We start from the raw sequence: 23911 nt of genomic DNA, 5'->3' as shown, positions 1-23911 counted from the left end.
CATCCTTATGAGAGGATGGGCGGTAATGCAATGTTTAGAGCACTAACGCATCGACAATCGGTAATTGTCGACTCATCACTTTGACCGTTTTAACGCGAACCAATATAAATAAAATAAACGATTTCTTCGAACTTTGATTACAGGTACGTTGACGGCATCTTAGGATATAGATTAGGATATTATTAAGTGTTCTTTATCTTCTGATTGATCGGTTATATAAAAATAATTGTTATTAATCATAGACAGATTTAATTACGCGATTTTTTTACAATAGTAAAAATTACTCCGTTTCAATCAAGTTTTTTAAGCTAGTAAAATTACCTATGCGATTTATCTTTGGTTTCTGAGACCAAAATTCCCGTTAAAAAGATATTGTTATCTCGGATTTGTTAAATATAATGACAGGGATGACGATATGTTATTCAGATGATTTGGTTTCAGAAACCCATGGTTAGAAATGTCACATTTTTAAATGCAACAATAGTTGTCTATGGTGAAAAATATCGTGTGGGAATTAATACTTCCCTACTCTTTTAACATTTCTTGTAATATTAGCTGGTAAATTTGTGCCTTTTTATAGTTATAAGCAATAGTAAATGTCTGCGCCGAACTTGACACCTGGCCGAGCGGCGCGGGGGCGACGTCACTCAACTTCAAGCATTCACTCTTTCATTCAATTCATTCTCGCAATTCTCGCACTCGCGCGCACACATGTCGCACCACTAATGTACTTCTTCTAATTAAACGCGAATCTAAGATATTTCCAACAGTTTTTTATTTTCTTGTTCTGTACTGAACAGTAAATCATTCGAGAATAGTAGCGGGATTCCAATAAAACTATGCAATTTACGTCCATTGATTACAACGGAAAATTAACAATGCACGTCTTTACGTATTCGCGGTAACACCTACGAATATTTCCAACGTCGTAGAACACAATGATTGGCAAGATTAGAAGTCCCGCCCATACGAAATGTTTTGAATCAACTTCCCTTGTGCGTACTGGAAATGATTGGAACAAGTTGACGTTAATTTTTCCTTCCAAGTTCGACGTGGGATTCTTTAAGGGAATCTTTCGAACACTTCTTAGTATAAGGACGTAAGAAAACCACAAAACAAGTTTTTAAAAAATACACTGCCTTTCGCTCTAAATTGCTCAAAATATAAGTTTGTAAAATAAAAAAAAAAATCTTTGTCAATCTTCAATTTTATAGACAAGCCACTATTTACTTAATATTCCTGTCTTTATATAATTTTAAACGGAATAATTTTATTTTAATATTCAAACATTTGTACGCATTTCCATCTTTTGTTAAGTACATTAATATTATTTACTTATATAAAATATCAGGATATTCATTTAAAACAAAATTTATGATATGATTGGAAGAGCAAAACAAGGAAATATAAAACGGATCATATAAATCAATATTTATCTATGGGCGAATCTTTAAGAACACGTTTTTACTTCTGTTTGTTGATGTTTGTATTAAATATTTATGTTACACTCGCTGTCGCCTGCGACTCCGTCCGCTCGGAATTAAAAAAAATAGTAGCCTATGTTTTCTTCCAGACTATATTCTATATTTATGCCAAATTTGATCGTAATCCGTTCAGTCGTTCTGGAGATATCTTTAAAAAAACATCCGTCCATCTAAACATTCGCATTTATAATATTAATATGATATACAGATATGTACAATGCATATACAGTGTGTATACAAATCCATCTTTATGTAACAATTTAGATAAGTATAAAAGAGCCAAACGAAAACCAGTACAGGGACGGGTTAGTTTGTCCCTGGATACGTTTAGCTGGTTTTCTTTTGGCACACTTTTGCGTCGTGTAGCTGTCGCATTAGACTCCCTCTGCCAAGAATTAAAAAGAAACTCAGTAGCTTATATATTCTTCCAGACTATGTTCTACATCCATGCGTAAGTTTATCGAGATCCGTTGACAAACATCCATGCATCTAAACATTAACATTTATAATATTAGTAAGAAGTAAGATAGAAGTAAATGTTTCCTTAGTACTAAAGTTGATTAAAGATAAATCTCTTTAGTAAAACCTTGGTCCTTCGTTTTAAATAACTTTACTCACGTCATATAAAATATACGTATTCAAAGCGTAATTCTTAAAATGTAAAACAGCTTTCAAAGCTATCGGGGCGAGTCGAAAGTGTAACAGCAGCGAGTCTTAGAAAATTCTTCGTCCGGAAGTCGAAGCTTGGAATTTTCATAATGTTGCACCGCGCGCTCCTCCGTTCACTATTCATATGATAATTCAAGATAGGCTCGTATAGTATGGAAAAGCATTCTGAAATTGTCTGTAGTAACTTACTTTCGAAATATACTTTTTGATTCCAAAGAGAAAGATACGACAATGTACTAAGTCAGTATATGTTTTATTTTAGTATCAAAAGGCTGTTTTGCCGAGCAAGCGGCTATTTAAATTTGCCAAATAGCGAAGTTAACTTACTAAATTAATTAAGAAAAAAATATGTCGAAGTACTGAAAAATAAATAATTATAATTAGGTTACCAATTAAACTATATCAATCTCATTTGTCAAGTTTCGGTCCTTTCTATGAGTAGATATTATAGGATATTAGGATATAAATAAATCTGTTTCCATACTTTTTAAACCTCTCCTCGTACAAGCAATTTCTAAGGTGATGATTTCGCTAACATTCTTTACTTCAAGTCTAGCATCTTTAAGCTTTCGAATGCTTTTCTATGGATTAATAATCTATGAATATTACTTACCAAAAGTATTTTTTTTTTATATCATAAGGTTGCAAGCGAGCGAGCGGCCACCTGAAATCGCTGAAATAGCGAAGTGACCGTTGCCAATAGACATACGCAATTGCATATGTGTTGCCTACCTTTATATGACGGAGGAGAGGATGCACACAAAGAAAATATCTTCCCTTTCCATGCATCCTCTCATCCGGAAAATCCACTTCCTCTTCCCATCCTTTCCTTATAAGAAAAAGACTGGGAAGGGAAAGAGGACTAAATTAGGCCTCCGGGACACACACTCATCAGACGAAACGCGGAATTGCTTCCACTTCACGCCTGTCTTCTGTGTGGTCGTGGTATTTCACCGGGCGAGCCGGGCCGATTCGTGCGAAGATGTTAAAGCGGGCTCTACCACTGTTAAAATAAAATGGCCGCGTAGTCAAAGTAATATGCAATAAGCGATTTCGTTGAACGAAAAGTTAAATAAGTAAGTATACAATAATGTTCGTTGCCACGGCCATGGTACGTATTTTTCCTATATATTTTGACACAATTGTCGATTCTCTTAGCGATATCGATAATCAATTGTTACATTGTCTAAGGAAGCAGTATTTGTGCTGCGCCATTTTTTCTTCATCAAATTTCCCGCTTTCGTACATTACCGGCGGGATTCCAATAAACACCTAGTCTACTAAATTAGTATATACAGTTAAATGATTACATATAATGTTCATTAGTCTTGAAGGTTTTGGGCCCAAAGTAATATGTTCTATCGTTATCATCAGCTCACTATAAGTCCCCACGTTCAAGGGGCTCGGAGCCTACCCTAAGTTAAGGGTGATTAGGCCATAGTCAACCACGCTGGCCAAGTGCGGGTTGGTTGACTTCACACATATCTTTGAATTACTTCTCAGATATGTGCAGGTTGCATCACGATGTTTTCCTTCACCGTAAGATCGTCGGATAAATGTACATATGTAAATCGGAAATCCAAAAACACATTGGTACATGGCGGGATTCGAACCCAGGACCTGCAGATTGCAAGTCAAGTGCTTGACCTCTGAGCCACCGACGCTCTTAATATATAATAAGTTCTATACTAAATTATAATTAGCTTATTATTTCTCGATATTTGTTTTCCTAAATATTGTAAACATAAAAGAATATCCTGGAAAAGATAAGGATAAGGTATTATTCAATGAAAATACTAAAACATTTTTTGTATATTGCACTTTTATTTAAAATTTTGAATTAACTAATCACAAACATACTATTTACAAACGTGATGAACTAAATTACAATATAATCTAGAAAAAAACGTTACAACATTATTTACAACTAAATAAACAACTAACTTTAACAATTACACTATCTAAGGATTTAAACTTGTCTTTGGTATTTCATTTTTGGTGTACATTTATATCTTTGGTTTATTGATTGAAATAAAGAAATAATTTTTAATATTGCTACGTTAAATATTTAAATTTGGTTATCAAACAATGTTTAAAATAATTTATTCCATATTCAAAAAAACACATTTGTTTAAAACATCATAAAGATTCTTTTCTACGAAATTCAAATATTTAAAAAAGGAACGTCACCTTTTTAAATTTTAATTCTCTATTTCAATATTACTGGCCATGCTTTCATTGCTGTTCTCATCGTGAAGCATTTTGCCTTTATCGAGTTTATCTTTTGTCTTATTTGCATCTTCCCTAAAATCTTTCATATCTATACTTGATTCGCCTTGATTTCTATCTAAATCACAAGGGACTGGCATACCAAAGGACGAATGACTAGGATAGTACATATACGATAAAGGTATGTTGGGATAATTCACACCTAAATGAGGTCCATACAACGATTGAAGCACTGCTTGATTATACGACTCTTGTAAAAGTGCTTTGTATTCTGGATTCTTGGCAAAATCGACGCCGTAAACACCAGCAAAATGTTTCAATATAGGCGAACCTTCTAGAAGATTCGGTGGCGTGAATAAAGGATTTAGTGTTTTACCAATAATAGGTGTTTGGTACTGTTTTAAATCAGATATGGTTGGTTGACCATTGTTATTAACAAGTACTTTAACAGCTACTTTCCTAGCGTGGTTTGCTGCTGCTGCTGCTGCGGCGAGCATACCACTTTCCTGCATCTGCATTTGTTTTCTTTTGGTTTTGTAGCGTCGGTTTTGGAACCATATTTTAACTTGGGTTTCAGTAAGTTTTAGGTTGACCGCTAAGTCGGCGCGTTCGGGACCTGAGAGATATCTCTGTTGACTGAACCGTCTTTCGAGTTCGTATACTTGAGCGTGTGAGAAAGCGGCTCTCGATCGTTTCTTTCGTCCTCCGTTTTGTGAGTATTCGTTGATGTTGTAGTTTGGTGAGTGTAAGGCTCTGGTATCTGGTGGAGGGGGTGTTGTACACTTTCGTGGCTCGTAGTGGAGGTTGAAAGGTTTATAGCCGATGTCTGAGTTTGGAGAGGAGTTGCTGCGTCGTATCGGCGAGCCGGTGTTCGATGAGCGTGAATCGTAGTCATCTGTAACAAATGATAATATTAATCATACTAAAATTAAAATTAAATGCCTAAGTTTATATGGATGGATGTATTTTAGAAGGTATGCGTAGAACGGCTGATCGAATCTTGATGAAATTAATGAATGAATATTAGATTTAGAACATAGTTTGGAAGATATAGGCTAATTATCAAGTTTTTTTTTTAATTCCGCGCGAACGGAGACGCGGATAACAGCTAGTTAAAGTAATAAAAAGAAATTGAATAAAATTGAAGTAAGCGTACATTCCCATAAGCAAGAAGCTGATATTACGTACTTTATCTTTTAGAATATAGTATAGAAAATTTTTGGCATTTTAAAAATGCGCGATTAAGTTAAAATGTAGAATTACACTATCATAGTATATGAAACTATTTATCTTTAAGTAAATTTTTAGGAACGCGAGTTCAAACAGTTAAATTATAAAAGATATACGAAGGTGATCAAATAAAGTTATTATAAAACCTTAAATGTATTCAATATAGTGAACCAGTATCACGCCATTTGCTTATAAAGGAGCATTCACAATGGATCCATTACATAAATTGTCATCAGTCATTAGTCGTTCGGGTAAAACTTTTTGAATAAATCTAACAATGTTTTCGCGTGTGCGCAATCTTTTGTTATAGTTCCTTTTATAAAATGGTTGCATTATTGTAATAGGTAGTTAATTTAGTACCAAGTTTGCTCATTTTCATACTACTTATAGAAGTATTAAGGAATTGCCAGAACTTTATTCTAATAACAAAGGGTAGAAAAGCGATCAGACTTACTAGTTATAAATATTTCTAAAATGTGTGTCTGCTGACTTAACGTTGCTTCAGCGATTAAATATTCAAGTCGGCACTAAACAATTTAAGTAAGTACGAACTCCTTAGTACTACATGCACTATAGAAAATTAACGAAAAAAGCTATTCGCAATTGGACTGACACGTGTCTGTGGGACATTAGTAATTACTATATTGAATGTTCGTATAGAGCGTAAGTGACGTGTCATAATGAGGGGTAGTGACGCAAGTGGTCGCGAGATGTCGCGCGCCGGCACCGACAGTGTGAACGCGCCATTACACTTGCATTGTTCGCGATTTGAATTTGGAATGAACCCTTAATGTAATGACATTCGAAGGACATTCGAAATTTGAATAATTGGTTTAAATTTGGAATCTTTATTCTTTAGGCGCGTAAGAAAAAATTATGAAATTAACTACAATTATAATAATACAGTATATCGACTAATTTAGCCGTTGTAAAATTTTCAGGAATATGCAAACAGATTTTCCAACATTCTTTTTATAAAGCCCTGTTTAAGGGTTGTACTTGAATTCCGTTTATTTTTGCGACGACTTCATTTTGTTTTATCTGTATAATTAAGGTAAAAGTTGTCACTTTTTTAATCCAATAAAAAAGATAAGCAAATCGATATTGAGTATTAATAATAGGAGCAATATTTGATTGTATGAATGTTTGTTTGCACTGAATGAGTTCCGAAACTACTGAACCGATTTGGAAAATTCGTACACTGTTGGGAAGCTACACTTTCCCCGGGTGACATAACCAAGATTTTTTTTTAAATTCCGCGCTAAGGATTGAGTTAGATGTACGTTTACACAATATTTATTAAGTATGATTTATGCATCATCACCACACTTAATATTTTATGAAAAAAAAAAGTTTATCTTCATCTTTTAATCAGTTTAATATTTTGTAATTACAAGATGAACAAGAAATTATATCTTTTGATTTCTTATGCTATCGCAAATGTTACAATTCTCTTCCATAGCATTTATGTTTGTAATACTATGTCAAGATTAGATGGAATAAATTAAAAATACAACTGAAGAGCATTAAAGAAAATATAAAAAAGAACATACCTGACAGTTCCGTGACTGGAAAATTATTCTTCCTCGACATATCCAAAGCACCATCGTCCCCGTAGTCTCTGTAAGCGTTGCAGTCATCGTAGTACTTCATACTTTTTTCTACAACCTCCTTTCTGAAACCTTCATCTTTGTAACTGGCAGGTTTGCCGAGAAAACTCACTTTGAAATTGGAATTAGAAAAGTTCTCATAGTCACATTTCGTTTCGTTCTCTTTTGTTAATATGTCGTTTATCGAAAACGGTGTTGTTAGATTGCCAGTATCCATTTTAACAGTTATTATTTCGTATACCACATTAACACGTTTAGAAATACGTCCCACCGCAAAGCGTTCACTGAACGAATAAACTTTGGCTGATAGATTGCCCGGTTTAGTGCCTTAAGCTTTAGAAAGAGATGGCAATAGATAACGTGCGATAAGTTTGCTTGTGTGGGAATGAGATAGCACAATAAGGGGCGTTAGATTTTTAAAAAAGCTTGCGAAGTGCGCGCAGTGGGGATCGCTGAAGTTTTTCTTGAAGATGTTTACGTGAATGCCGTTTGATCGCTTCGCGTCGTTAGATGATTGTCGCACCTACAAATATTGGCCAGTGAGATTTAAAAAAAATATTTGGGCAATTCTGCTATGCAATTTATATTTTTAATTTAAATAATGAAGATGAACATTACTGTTTCTAATTACACAATGAGATATAATTTCTTCATTAAATATTTTTTTTTATTTAGAACAATTAATATTCGTTGGTAATGCTATAAATAATTTATTATAGTTACGATTTACCTATTTGTTTAAAATTACTTTACGGAATATTTAAAATATACAGTAATCTTGTTTGAATAAAAATTATATTAAATATCCTTGAGAGCCAATTCGTAACAACCCTACTTTTCATTCGTTGCACGTCGCATCGTACTTCGACCGCGTTAACGCACCGCTTTAGTGGTAAGCACTACAAGTGTCTAGCCGTCCCTCTCTCTCTAGTACACAACCTGACAGCCACAGTAAAACCTCTCTCTCGCCCATTAGTTCCACATTTAAATAGACCAATCAGGTGAGCGCGGGGATTGCGGTCGACCAATAAAAATATTTTGTGAGTGGAAATGTCAACATAAATTAAACTTTTTTATCTGTGTCGGATAAGTTTTTTTTTTAACTTAGTTCGCACCTGAGAAAAGTTGGTTGGCAATATTTTATGTTTGATTTTATGTATATGTTAATTTGTTAATTTTATATTTACAGATTTAAATAAATTAATTCGTAATAGTATTAAATTAATTTGTTAAAAGATTTTATGTCTGACATACGTATTTCATAAGCAATTATTGCTACATATATTATCACGGCTCTAGCGTAAAATTAGATAAAACAGTTTATAAATAGAAAGTACTAAATATGTAAAATAAAACAGTTGTTAATTTAAATATCGACTCATAATCACTTAAAAGAGACACTTAGTGTAGTTTTAGCATGTCAAATTTACTATTTAAATAATCGACCTACTTGTGACCTTCGTACACATGGCGATATTTCAAAGTTTGACGTTGTCTAACGTATGAATGACCTTAAAAGTTGTTAAATTTGGCTGTATAAGAAACAACACAATAATTTAAACGTTTACTTTATATTTTAATAATACTGATATAAGTCGATCAGTAAGAGCCGATGCGTTTCATATTTCACTTAGATGATGTACAATGAAGAGGCCATATCGTATGCCATCGAGTGGATTACCATAGACTTACAAAAGTATAGATGCGACGTCCAATTTTAGCCTCGTCTGTTACGCTTTTTTAATTTTACGCACTTAATTAACTAATATCAACTAACTTCTCTTTAGAGCCCGCACAGATAATAAATTTGCTAGCTCAGTATTAAAAAAAAAGAAAGGTAGAGTATTATTTCTATGTCGTGTATAACTCCAAACATCTTTTTTTTACAATCTGTTAAGGCTTTTATGTGCTAGATGTCTTATTCATTTTATAGCTTACTAGCTGTCGACCGCGACTTCGTCCGCGTGTTTGTCTAAAAAATAAAACTAAAAAATTAGAGGTGGACTACCGTTAACATTAAGGGGGATAAGAAATAGATGTTGGCCGATTCTCTGACCTACTCAATATGCTCACAAAATTTCATGAGAATCGGACAAGCCGTTTCGGAGGTGTATGGGAACGAAAATTGTGGCACGAGAATTTTATATATAAGATTTTATGTAATGTGCTGTCTTTAACTTTATTATGTTATATGTATATCCTAAGTGGCTATCGGTGAAGTTAAGTGGCGTGTTTGCGGTCGACGCTCTGACCCCAAGCGGTAAATCCATATCGATTATAACGATTCTAAATCTATAAATAAGATTATACATCGAGTTATTTTTAATCGATTAGTAGTAACAGTAGAGTCCACAATAACATCTGTTGCACGAATAACTCGACCGCTGGAATATGACCACAAATAGGTGTCAAGTGGAAATTATTCCGCGATTCGTCTGATCAGTGCGTGCCGGCCTAGCGTTAGTCCCCTTTCTTTCTTTGTTCTTAGGAAGTCATGGGGAGGAGAGGTAGATTTAGCAGGGTAGGGCTACAGATAAAAGGAAAATATCCTTTTCTTTTTCTTTTTAATGTCTGTTGCATAAACATGAATACATTTACAAAGATACAGAAACATTTATTCAGCTTTGGTTTCAAAAATATGTATGCACGTATAGCTTCGACCATAAACGCATGAATTCGTAGACATGTTTAATTTTTTTTTAATGTCGTATACATTATTTTTTATGCAGTTAACTGTACGAAGTGTAAAATAAGAAAGCGGTTACCTACGGTGTTGGACAAAGTGCATTCGCTTCATAGCGATTCCATTGCGAACTTCAAAAATGTATGGAACTGACGCACGACAATCACGTGACTTATCTAGAGTTATAATCAGTTCTACACATTTTAGAAGTTTGTTATGGTATCGCGTCGTAGCGAATGGACTTTGTCTAACCCCCATATATTGTTTAAGTAGCGAAGTGAGCTCTATTAAAATCAAAACATTGCAAATGTATTATTTATAGGATAGAGCCGAAAACAGAAAGATATTTCTTCTTCTTTTTAAAAGATAATGGAGTTGGATAATGTTACATATTTAGTAGAAAAATAACAGTTGTGAGTTTTAGATTTGTTTATTCGATACGCGCTTTGATTCCCAAATTAAAATCGAATCAAGAGAACGAATCGGATCACTAATCGATCATTAATCGATTTATTATTGACCGAGTGATTTTCCGATCGCTTTACAATCAAAGCGGCGGCGGCTGTTTACAAACAGAACAGAAGGAGCCACTTAACATGAAAGAGCTCATAACCAAAGTGCCACAGAGTAGACTTAGGAATATTTTAGACATGGCTTAAGGAAAAAAATAGAAAACCTTACTCATTTTTTGAAATAAATGAACACATTCTCTACACTGTGGTAAATTTAAAATAAACGATATAAAAGTCAAATTTTAGTTACTATTCTTCCTTCAACGTTCACTAAGGAGTTACTTAGTGTAGATTTAATATTAGATAAAGTATCTTTATATTATTAAAACGAATTGTATAAAAGTAAATTAATAAGGTTAAAAATATTATGTCTTGTTTTTAAAATGTATCCTGTCTAAAAATGTGTAAAGTCTACGAGAAATAATATATATTGGTTTACAATTGTGTTAATGCGCTTTCGATTGAACGATAGAATACAAATGATGTTGGTACATATGTAATGCAATGTACCAACATTCTACATATAGCTAAACATCCAACAAAGCCTTGAGTCAAAGATCTTGACCACCTCGATTGCCAAATAAAATAGTGCCATCTCCAATGCTTCAACAACTACAAGTATTTTCAAACGACTTCAAAAAGAGAAGGATCTCGGTTCGCTTGTTTTTCTACGTTTATATTTGCAACATTAAAGGTAACAGAATAAAGTATATCCATTTAATGCAGTTAGGTTACGAGATTTCATTGCATATTTTTATATTTAATTAATAGTAGGAACATTATTTACAATATCTTAATGTTTTTCAAACAGTTTTCACACGTGTGTCTTCGAACTGGTGTGTTTGAATTTTATGTTAGTTATTGATGATAAACATAGAGGGCTCTGTTTTCATTCTTTATGATGATATTTAGATATTGCTACTACACACTAGATGGCGCTGAAACTAGAACGTAAATTAATGATAAATATTAAAAAATAGATGTAAATTTTTTTAAATATAATTTTAAACTGATCAGAGTGTTTATTTCTAAATAAAAACATGGCTTAGATCAATAGAGAACAAAGTTAACCGAAGGACAAGTTCGTTTTGGACAATAGATGGCTCTATCGAGAAATTAATTGGGAATCTGGTCGATAGGTGCCGCTAGTAATTATAATTTTGACTTTTGTAATTAGGAATATGTAAAACAGTATCTTTACAATTGTATATACAAAGTATCGAAATATAAATCTCACTTTATGAATAAATTCCACACGTTATTATTTTGTGTTGACGATTTGCCGTGAAATTTATAAACAGGAAGCGTAGATACACATTTATTACATACCTACATCATTTACATGTCAACTTAGAGGGGTGAAACTATAAAAGTAGGACTAGGGAAGAGATAGTTGTACTGGAATCATTAGTAAGAAGTGATTGACTACTACAATGATTAAATGATCGACATCTAAAAAGAAAACCGTCGCTGACCCCATAGAATATCATGGAGATGTTGACATGAAATCATTTAGCTTTAGTTTGTTATAAGGATATTTTTATGAGATGACTCGTCTTAGTCAAGGTGGGCTCGGGATGCACCCACAGTGCGTCAGTCTGACATGAACCATATGTCGTCTGTCAGGTCGGACGCGGGTTCGATCTCAGAGTAATTGATACGATAATCGTTCACTGTTAAATGCGTTTATTTGGAGCTCGGGCAGTGATTGCGGTGAGAAATGCGCAGCGGTGTGCAGTATCATTATTGAATATCGAAATTAAGAATTGTGATTACTTTGTGGCCTGATATAACTTAAGAATGGTGGGACCCATTTATATAGGGTGTCCCAAAAGGTTACGTACATAGGAAGTGGGATGACAGGAGTGGTCACAAGGGTCACCAGAAAAATAAAATAAAAATTCCCCTCTGGGTATTAAAAAAAATAAATGGCATTTTTTAAAAAATTAAAAATTTTACACCTTCTGGGGCAATTTTAATTTTCTTTAAAATCTTTGTTAGTTGTATTGTTTTTTTATTTCATATTGATAAAGGTTATTGACGATAACATAATAGCTTTTTTTAAATATAGCAATATTTGTAGGTCATCGGTTACAAAATTGCCCCAGAAGGTGTAAAATTTTTAAGTTTTTAAAAAATGCCATTTATTTTTTTTAATACCCAGAGGGGAATTTTCATTTTATTTTTCTGGTGACCCTTGTGACCACACCTATCATACCCCTTCCTATGTACGTAACCTTTTGGGGCACCCTGTATAAAAATCTCAACGAAGAAAAGAATGAAAGCTAGGCTGCTAATATATTTCAAACGTAGGAAACGTATGAACGAAATCTTTAAATTGAATCGAATTAAAATGAATCTAGTTAATTTTAAAGTAACCAAACAAAGAGACATGGCAAGGAGACTTTTTTTTCCAGAGAGAAATGCTTTATGCATACTCCGCGGCCCGGGGGGGACGCGGTAGTTATGTGGGATTCTCCATAGCGGAGGCATACCCACTAAACCTCTCCTTCCTTCGCATCGGGACGGGGCCACGGGCACGCTTTCGCTCTCATCCGCAACCCATGGCAAGGAGAATTAGTTCAGGATGCACATACCCTTTCAAGACCGGTAACGAAGCGCAAATATCTGTGTTTGTTTTGCTTAGCTGCATTTCTTTTTCTCTCAAATTAAATAATTCCTAAAAACCTTTACAACCTTGACATGACACCAAAAGCTGCATAGATAAAGTACGTCGCGCTATAAATTCTATCTCTATTAGCTGAATGATTGCCGAATAAAGTCGATAACTTTCGATGGAGTGTCTGAGTCGTGAAGTGGCCCGTGACGTCATCACACGTCACTGGACCCGATGACCGTGAACATCAACATTTGACCTCTTTAAATCACTTCATGGCATACATTTTTTGAGGTCATCGAACTTTTAAGAGCTAATTGCGAATAACTTGCCTTAATCCCGTAAGTAAAAAGATAGCAAAAATCGTATGATATTATCATTAGGTCCTAAAAACTTAATAAATAATCACGCTACACTCCTGTAGTGAAGTGAAGTGTAGACAGAGATGATGTTCTTCGCATGGTCTTGCTACACTTTTCTTTACATTTACGCATTTCGCATACGACGTAAACTGTAAAAACTAAAATTGTATATTTGCGTCGCGTGGCTCGCGTCACCCTGTATTTGAAATTAAAATGCTGAATATCGATTACGTAAAAAATATTTGATCGAAAAATAAGTATTTGTAAAACTTTAAATTTTAAAATAATTTAGTTTTACAAACTTTTTAAACAGGTAACTCTTTAAGATATTTAAAAGGTCAAATAGTGCATGAAATTCGTTACATTTTTTGCACAATTTCGGTTGTCACCACTCGGTGGCGCCACAGTGCCTCGGTCGCCGCATGGCTCGCATAAGTCATTGCCAAATTTTACGCAATACATGTCACTTAGACCCTGACCCTTCAACTTTTTGTCACCTCATAGCATGTCTGACCCTTAAGACATTTTTTATATTTCCTTCAATCTTGCAATATGATGTAAAAGGCTCTTGGTTTCATCATTTTAGTTTCGAATTTTTGTTTTATTATTCTACTAGCTATCGCCTACGACTCCGTCCGCATGGATGTAAAACAAAACAATAATTCCCTATGTAGTCTTCCAGACTATGTTCTATATGAATGCCAAATTTCATCGAGATCCGTTTAGCCGTTCTGGAGATACCTTCAAACATCCATCCATCCATCTAAACATTCGCATTTACAATATTAGTAAGATTCTATAATGGATAAAACTATTAGTAATGTTAAGTATTGTTAAAATAAAAAAAAAATGATATTTAAATGTCACATTTAAAAACTCTATTGCTCTAAAAATATTATAGGTATATTTAGGTCCGGTAAGTTCCAAACTTACCGTGGCCAAACATGTCATCCCCCTTATATCTTATTGAATAAACTACGAAAACACTATTTTTACGTGTAAAACATATTTAATGCCATAGACATTGCCTGAAGATTACATTAAATATTAATTATAATTTTTCTAACTTACAAATATGCATAAAAATTGTTTTTTTTAATGTCATGGTGGCCAACGAGCGAGCGGCCACCTGAAATCGCTGAAATAGCGAAGTGACCGTTGCCCATAGACATACGCAATTGCATTTGTGTTACTTCTTTTAATCGACGGAGGAGAGGATGCACGGAAAGAAAACATTTCCATGCATCCTCTCATCCAAAAAGTTCACTTCGACTTGCCATCCTATCCTCATAAGAAAAAGGGTAGGAAGGAAAAGAGGACTAAATTAGGCCTCCGGGTCGCACAGTCATCAGACTGAACGCGGAATTGCTTCCACTTCACGCCTGCCTTCTGTGTGGTTGTGGTGTTTCACCGGGCGAGCCGGACCAAAATTGGTGGTTAAATGTGATTAGACCGTGGAGAACTAGTTAATTCTGCCCAGCCCATAAGGTCACGGTCGTGAATGTTTTATCTAAACAAATTTGTGTGTTTTTTGTGTGTCGCGGGGGCGTAGTAGGCGGGATATTGACGCGGCCAATGTTATTTATTGGCGTGCTGGCGCCGTATTTTTTGCCGATCGCCGATAGATGGGGACCCGAGATTTGTCAATGCGTCGATAAGATCCCCAAATACATAGGTTTCGTATTTTATTTCTCTTTAAAAAACGGTACGACTCGTTTTTTGTTACGTACAAAGTGGTATAGAGAAATAATTTTTGCAATATAATTTTAGGAATACGTTTTAGAATTGATTACTTTTAAACTAGGAACGTAATTTTTTAAGTATTTACAGGAAACTCAATAAGATAAACACAACAGACAACTTCCTATGTTTTCCTTATACTTAACTTGTATGTATGAACCACCAATATCTTTCCATACAACCGTTTCTCTCTATAGTATATCATTTTCTCATTCCTGGACGTCGCCTCTCTTTGACCATGTCTAGTATCATGTTGTTTTTAATTAATGTAATTTTTAAGTTCTGATTCACAACACAAATACATATGTAAACCAACTGTTGCCCGCAACTCGATTGAGCGATTCGAATCGTCAACGACCGAGCTTTTGCTGATCGGCTCGACACTCTGGCGCTGCGGAGGGACGTTAGTTTCCTCTGCATTTTCTACCGCATATACCACGGGGAGTGCTATATGCACAACGGTGCGATTTTCGCGCAACTTTTTGCCTCGCACAGCCGCGTTGTAGAACGGTCTGTCCTCGGCGGTATTTCCAAACTAATACGACTTAGGGTCCTTCAAGAAGCGAGCCTATCACCACCTCAAAGGCCGGCAACGCATCTGCGATTCCTCTGGTATTGCTGATGTCCATGGGCGTCGTTGAACACCTCGGTGTTCCCGCTGCTCGTTTGCCCCCTTCTGTTATAAAAAAAAACTCTGTCCGCACGGAATTAAAAAAAAAAAACATAAGTAGCCTATCCGTTCTTCAAGACATTTTCTACATCAGCGCCGAATTTCAGCGAGATACATGCAACTGTTCTGGAGATACCTTCTTATAACCATCCATCGATATTATAATATTAGTAATAACTGTAGTTTTATTAAATATATTTTTTCTTGTAAAAGCTATGACTAAGAAATGTCTATATGTGTAGATAATGATTTAATTTTATTCATTTGTGAGCGGAGCCACATCATCGCGCCGCCGGCAATTAATTGAATAAAACAGAATGGGAACATTAAACTGTGCACATGTATTGAACACTGATAACGCACTGAGAAAGATTCCCTCCTACACTCTCGGACAAAAATAATGGTATGTGCGCATTTAAATTATTTTATTAATTAACATGAAAGTATATAACATTGTCTTCTTATTAAAGAAAAATCTGGATAAACAAAAATTGAATACCCTAGTTAAAGGTACGGATTTCCGATCTATTGGTCGGGGGTTTGAATCTCGTCATTTGACTATGTTTGAGCTTTGTTTGGAATGGTACAAGAATTATTAGTAAATTTCCAAAAAATCTGCTAATATATTCCATAAAGAAGCCCCTGTAATTGTGGAACTCAGAGACATTATGTGAAATATCTACAATGAGCATCAAAGTTAAGTTTAAGTTACAAAATTAAATTATTGTTGCAGTGATTAAGTTATTTATATTACACTGTAAATCGATTTAAAAGTATTTTTATTTTACTTATAATAGAAAATTTATCAAAATTCACAACTACACTAATAAACGCGGTAGTAAAAAATTGGAGTTAAATAAATAAAGAGCGCTTCCTTGCTGTGATTCCTTGCTTATAAATATTGGATATTTCTTAATGTATAAATTTTGTAAGGCCCTATTAAATTGTTATTAAGTGTACAGACGCTGGAACAGGAGTCCGGCGTCCAAATAAAAGCTAACGAGCGCGCGCACTGCGCGGGCTTAGTAATGGTGTACAGGCGCACGCAATACTGTAAAACGGTAATAGCTTTGGATTTAAACGTATTTTATTTAGTAATAATTTCATTTACTTTAAGCTCAATATTGTCTAGAATTTCATACATTTTCACAGTTATTGTTCTTGCTGATTTTAGTTTTTTATTAATGTGTTAACAGTTTGCTTAAGTATACAATGAAATTGTACGACATTTTTATTTTTATCTGTGATATAGTCGAAAGATACTCACAAAAACTACCAAAAGTCTTTTTTACCTAAATACTAGCTTTTATTCTTTTACTATAAATGTATTCATTCAAAAAAGATAAAATAATTATTTAAAAATAAAATTAAAACAAATATTTATACTTGTGACCACTATTTCGGTCGGGTGTACTCGCGGGTGGCATGGTATCGGACTATCGGGCCAGATCACCTTCTATACAGAGATAACCTTAAAAGCACTACCAATATTAATACATCAAACACCCACGTGCACTACATTCATCACAGACATACGGACGGACGAGACGGATTCAATCTATTTCCAATGAGCAAAACGAATCATTCTGTTTAGGCGCCGTTCGTTCCTAAAGATTTCTCTAACCGGACTAACACTATGTTATCTTGACTACGTAATTATAACATTTTTATTAATTAACTAGCTGTCGCCCGCGACTCCGTTCTCCTGGATATATAAAAAACCTTAATATATAGATAAGTTAAATAAAAAGGGTCTTGATAGAGGGACGAACGGACAACAAAGTGATCCTATAAGGGTTCCGTTTTTTTCCTATGAGGTACGGAACCCTAAAAAGCAGCTCTTAAAGGCATAAATTAGAAAAAGAAAAAAAAGAATAAATAGTATCCTATGTCCGTCTCCTGGCTCTAAGCTACATCCTCATCAATTTTCAGGCATATCGGTAAATCCGTTCTTGAGTTATAAATAGTGTAACTAACACAACTTTCTTTTATATATATAGATCATTGCTGTAAAACAAATAACGTATGAGAAAACAACATAAAATATTTTTTTGATTTTGAAGCGCTATGTCGCACTCAACTCGACTTTACCAGAGTATTTTGTTGGTTGGTGCGCCCCATTCAAAGTTATTATAAGGATTACAAAATATTTTCTATACCCTAAGGTATTAATGCTTTTATTACTGACACTTTTGGCTACAAAACCTTAATTCTTGCTAAATAAAAATTGCTAGAAATAGTAATTAAACGTTATATGCGTAGAAAAAATTGACCTAAAACTGTCCACTTTTGAAAACTTCAAAGTTCTCTCATAAACACGCAAGTTTATTACTGAGATGACATTTTTTAAACGCATAACTTAAGAAAACATTAAAGTTGCCACTTAAAAAGTTTCTTGGATATTTAACCTTTAATTTATGGCGTGACAAACAAATACTTCGCATTTTAATACTGTTTACTAAAACACTAATACTGCTTATTTTAATTGCAAAGGGAAGAGCTTTTTTTTTCAATAATTTCTGGTATTGGTTAGGCGTACCAAAAAGGTTGTTTTCACCCGAATAAAAATATAGTGGGTTTGTGTGTATGTTTTTATGTCTATAAATTTGAAGACCAAACGGATAATCTAGTTTTTGGATAGTAAACCCCTTACATTCGATTATTTTTTCTCCAAAGTATAAGTTCAAGTTTTTATTAATTTCCTCTTAATTCATTTATTACTTTAATAAAAGAGTCACATATCAAATAATATTATTTCAAACTAGCTTTCGCCTAAGACTCCGTCCGCGCTGAATTGAAAAAAAAAATACTTTATTAGTAGCCTACGTGTTCTTCCATGTTCTATATGTATACCAAATTTAATCGAAATCCGTTCTGCTGTTCTGGAGATACCTTCAAACAAACATCCATCCATCCAAACATTCGCATTTATAATATTAGTAAGATATTTTCTATATTTACTTTTCTAAAATGCTTGCTTTACTAATATTTGTTTTAATATGTATTGTGGAGAGAACCCTATTACATCCAGCCACTATTTGCGTGCTCAGTTTCAAATTAATTACACTTCATAAATCATTGTATGACGTCACAGATGTCGATAAAACAGTTTGTATTGAGGCTCAGGAAGGACATTTTTACCGACCGATATGAGGGTTTTTTTTCGCGCGTATGTATGTAAATTTGTATGTAAATTGTAGTAAAATCAATTTAATTAGAGTAATCTGTCTGACATAAATACAAATGTGTAGATGGATGGATGGATATTTCCTTGAAGGTATCTCCAGAACGGCTTGATATATCTCGCTGAAGTTTGGAATAGATGTAGAACATAACCAGGAAGGACACATAGGCTACTAATTAAGTTTTTGATAATTCCACGCAGAATGAGTCGTGGTCTTATACTTAAAATACTTTTATTATTATTTTTACTATGATGTGGAAATTATACAACAATGTGTTATAAAAATTGGAGCTGCAATATTTTCTTTTTTATTTTATTTTTAAGTTCTCGCGGACGGAGTTGCAGGCCACAACTTATAATGTAATATACAATAAAATGCAATAAAATTATTTTCGAAATACTGGCAGACTATAAAAATTTAAATAAAACTTAATTTAAATATAGAACAAGCGCCACGTGTCTTGCTTAGAAATATATTCAATAAACAAAATAGGTCTTTGTTTCAAATATCTCGTGTTACGAGCAGTTATAGGACAGTGAAGTGTCGGGTTTCCTTACGGAAGTGTTCGATACATTTTATGACCTCCAGTGGTGAACTATATTAGAAAAAATTGTAAAAGAAATGTCAGAAAAAAAAGATAATTTTTATTGCTACTGTCACTTCGGTTTTATGTCTACGCTTTGGCAGTTACGAATTGGAACATTCAACGCATTTTTTTTTGGATGATAATAAAAAAAAAGTTTCGTCTCTTTGAAAAAAATAACTTAATATTTTAATATCAAGAAGAAATTCTAACATTATTGTAATTATAATATGAAATTTACATGGAAAAAAAGGCTTGAAAGAGCTTACGCCAGTCGACCATTTGATAAAAGAAATTTAATATAATCAAACTTGCATCCGTATTTGTACTTTTTTCCCGGGCAAACCCTGGGCAGGTCTATTGTTTTACAATAAAACGATAGGTTACACTTTATATTATGTTTCATATTACTGGCTGTCGCCCGAAACTTTTCTTAGTAGAACGTAGTTTCTGCGTTCTTCCAGACTGTTCCATCATTTTTGTCAAATTTCAACTAGATCCATGCAGCCGCTCTAACAATCTATTCATCCAAACCTTCGCATTTATAATATTTAAATTTTGAAGTAAATAGCGCGAAATTTATTTTGAAAATGACGCTGTGATGTTGATCTTAAAAATAAATTAAGTATTTATACAATATGAATAAAATGAGTTTAAAATCTATGATATTAAATAAAATATTATGAGCGAATAATTAACTAAAATATATTATTAAAAGAAGTCCCTTAAGGCAAGCTTCCGAAGATACTGGCAGCGTTCCCCCTTTGAATAGCTAAACTAATTCTTTGTCCGAGGTAGCTGCCAGCTCTATAGTCCCCTGTGATGTCGATTAAATTTTTTGATATTTCCTCAAAGAGCCTATTTTTATATCATGAGGTGGCAAACGAGCGAGCGGCCACCTGAAATCGCTGAAATAGCGAAGTGACCGTTGCCCATAGACGTACGCAATTGCATATGTGTTGCCTACCTTTAATCGACGGAGGAGAGGATGCACAAAAAGAAAATATTTTCCCTTTCCATGCATCCTCTCATCCGGAAAGTCATCTTTCACTTCCCATACTTTCCTTATAAGAAAAAGGGTGGTATGGGAAAGAGGACTAAATTAGGCCTCCGGGACCACTCATCAGAGGAAACGCGGAATTGCTTCCACTTCACGCCTGTCTTCTGTATAGTCGTGGTATTTCAGCGGGCGAGGCGAGCCAATTCGTGCGAAGATGTTAAACCGGGCTCTACCACTGTTATGTGTGTATTTTTGTTTACAAAATTTGAATTATGGTCAAATTTCAACCAATGGTCGTGTAACTTTAAAGGTGTGAACAATTGTATAAACATTTTTGTCGTCGGTTTGCGGCGATTGAGCTGCTATTACGGTACTTGACTGCTTGTTGATGGAATAACGAAGAATTTGTTTATTTACTGTTTCAAGACTAACGTGGTTAGAGGTAAACATAATTTATATACGCCACCACCGATTTACATTGCCGCAAAATTTTCGAGACTTGGTTTTCATCATTTTTTTTACTAGACTTTATAATTTTTTAGAATTTCTAATATCTTTCTACAGATAATTTATTAACAGTGAAAGTGATACTAATGGTGTAAACCAAACTATCTTTTAAAAGGAAATACATATATTTTTCTTTTAATAAAACTATAAGTTTTTTTTAGTGATGGATTAGTGAAAAGTTTTTATAGGTGGATTGAGTTTGTTGTTCTACCGAATTTTAATAAACATAATTAAAAACAAATTTAAGCCGCAATTCAATCAAATAAACAAGTTAAAGCCCATAATAAAATTACGTCATCCAAATCAGAGAAAAGGGATCAAACACGCACCCGCCAAATGAAATCACTCACCCGTTTATTTACGCCGCGTAGTAAACATACGGCATGATAAAATGAGAAAGATAGACAGGGATCTTTTATGTAAAAGAAAAGGACAACAATATAACCCAAAGCTCCGCCCACAACGGGCGTGGATTGGTTTCGAAGCACAATCTTTAGCACCATCAGTCTTCCATTGAAAGTCATTTGGACATCAACCTAAATCAGGCGCGTCCTACAACCATTTGTCATAGTGTAAAATGAATTAGTGTAAAGTGAAATAAAACATGGAGTCCTACGAACAAATCGCATATAACAATAATAATTTAAAACACAACTACAACGAATTGAAAAACGATTTCTATAACTACCAAGAAACAAACTCGAAAAGTCAACATAAGGAAGAAACGAATTATAGATTGAAAATCGACGATAATACTAATTTAACAACACCATTCTCAGTGAAGGATATATTAAATATAAATCAAAATTATTACGAACGAAACGATATGTGGAAGAATGAAAGAAGAATAAATGATATCGAACCTGTATACCATCAAAATCAATACTGCCCTGATTACGTCAGTCAAGTATACCACAATATACCAGTCCATAGTAACATGGAATATTGGAATCCTGAATACGATCATAAAGTCGATGAATTTTATAACTACAATCAATATTATCACAACTTCTATCAGACACACGAATATCAAGAAGTTCCTGTCCAAACAGGAGAAAGTTCAATGAAACTCGATAGTGTTGAGAGAGACCCGCCCAGTGTGATGCCACCTTTAGGTCCAGTTCCTGATAAAACTCAACAACCAAATCTACAAAATTTTAATACTTACCCCAAAGCAGATGTATTGGAAACCTTTAATAATATAACAAGGAAAACAACAAGTAAGATTTTAGTTTGGATATATTAACATAAGTGCAAACATGGGCAACGGTCACTTCGCTATTTCAGCAATTTCAGGTGGCCGCTTTCTCGTTTGCCACCTTTTGATATAAAAAAAAACAATGAATGCCACTAATTAAAAAAAAATAGAGCAAATTGGCCTCAAAATATGAATGTTGCTTTAGTAGAACATTTCATATTAAAAAAGTAAAGTATCAAGCTTATTTTAGATCGTAAGGAATATTCTCGTACGACAATCGAATCCAGAATCGGATCGGACAATTTTAAATGTAGATAATTTTTTTTTAATATTTATCTTTCTAACCAGTCTTTTCTTAATTACAGAGGCAGTAGTGACAAACGGAAAAACGGACAAAAAAGATAAGAATACAAAAAGAAAACCGAGAATCCTCTTTTCCCAAACACAAGTGCACGCTTTGGAATTACGTTTTCGTGCACAGAAGTACTTAACCGCACCAGAACGAGAACAACTTGCGAAAACATTGAACTTATCACCAACACAAGTTAAAATATGGTTCCAAAATAGAAGATATAAAAGTAAAAGAATAACTACTCCAGAAGTTTCAACATCAACGGATGCAAAACCAAGTAAAAGTACAGGAAGAAAATTGTACAAACCAGAAACTGAAGTCAATCAAATTAAAATAGAACATTATGTAACTACGAAGACTGAAAATGAACCCATTTGTGATACAAATGAAAGCATGCCGATTTATTTCGACGATAGTTTGAACTACGATAATGTACAAGATAAATATTATAGACATATAGATATGGAACAAAATGTTGGAACATCTTCAGATTACACGAATATTAGAGAGAATGATTACACGGAACATAATGATATTAAGAAATTTTATACAATGAATTATGTTTGTTGATGAAACATGATTTTATTAAACGTGCCAAAATAGACTGATCACCAAAGAGTATAATTGTTATTGAATTAAAAAAAATAAAGTTTCGACTGCGCTCTGTGCAATTTTATGTATTTTGAAATTAGTGTTAAGTTTAAATTAAATAAGTCAGTATATTGTAAATAAAAAATATCACCTAAAATGTTACTTTTATTCCAGTCCATAAACGGACTAAACGTGAGTTTCCGAGACTAAAATCCCCGTTTTAAAACATATTGTTATCTCTGTTTTGTCACAGATAATTACAGGGATGATGATATGTTTTATATAGAGGTTTTGGTCTCAGTAACCAACGGTAAGTCGCGGTTGACTGATAGTTACACTTTTCTTCCTCTCCTAGCTTTGTTAATAGAATTTTAGTCTTAAAGCATTGGATGGTAATCCACCTTTAAAACATTCCATCCTAAATAAACAATGTAAATTTGAATGCCCTAAATCTGTAATTCTATTTTTTTTATCTGATATTAGCTTTTCCTATTATTTTTTTTATCTAATCGAGAGTTTAGTTTCTTGCAATTACTAAGTTATTGTGTAGTTGTGAAAGTAGGATAACAGTGTATGAAAACACAGCGAAAGTATTTCTCGAAAATACATAGGTATAAGAGCCATTTTTTCCCAGAGAGGAATGCTTTATGCATACTCCGCGCCCCGGGGGGGACGCGGTAGTTATGTGG

At 33.9% G+C, this 23911-nt stretch overlaps 2 protein-coding genes across 2 annotated transcripts; one reads left to right on the top strand and one right to left on the bottom strand.

Annotated features, from left to right (window-relative positions):
* Positions 1-4351: 4351 nt before the first annotated feature.
* On the bottom strand, positions 4352-8080 carry LOC106116091 (homeobox protein bagpipe). The gene is made up of 3 exons (XM_013309831.1): positions 8058-8080; positions 7166-7506; positions 4352-5277 (listed from the first exon to the last, which is right to left on the bottom strand). The coding sequence occupies exons 1-3, from the start codon at positions 8078-8080 to the stop codon at positions 4355-4357; spliced, it is 1287 nt and encodes a 428-aa protein (XP_013165285.1). The 3' UTR covers positions 4352-4354.
* A 13529-nt stretch (positions 8081-21609) lies between these two features.
* On the top strand, positions 21610-23239 carry LOC106116219 (homeobox protein 4). The gene is made up of 2 exons (XM_013309975.1): positions 21610-22301; positions 22645-23239. The coding sequence occupies exons 1-2, from the start codon at positions 21686-21688 to the stop codon at positions 23199-23201; spliced, it is 1173 nt and encodes a 390-aa protein (XP_013165429.1). The 5' UTR covers positions 21610-21685; the 3' UTR covers positions 23202-23239.
* The last annotated feature ends 672 nt before the right edge of the window (positions 23240-23911 follow it).

The sequence above is a fragment of the Papilio xuthus genome, unplaced genomic scaffold (genome assembly GCF_000836235.2).
Source record: "Papilio xuthus unplaced genomic scaffold, Pxut_1.1 DF827756.1, whole genome shotgun sequence".
Lineage (NCBI taxonomy): Eukaryota > Metazoa > Arthropoda > Insecta > Lepidoptera > Papilionidae > Papilio > Papilio xuthus.
The sequence above is the reverse complement of the archived record's forward strand: the minus strand, read 5'-3'. Positions and strand labels throughout refer to the sequence as shown.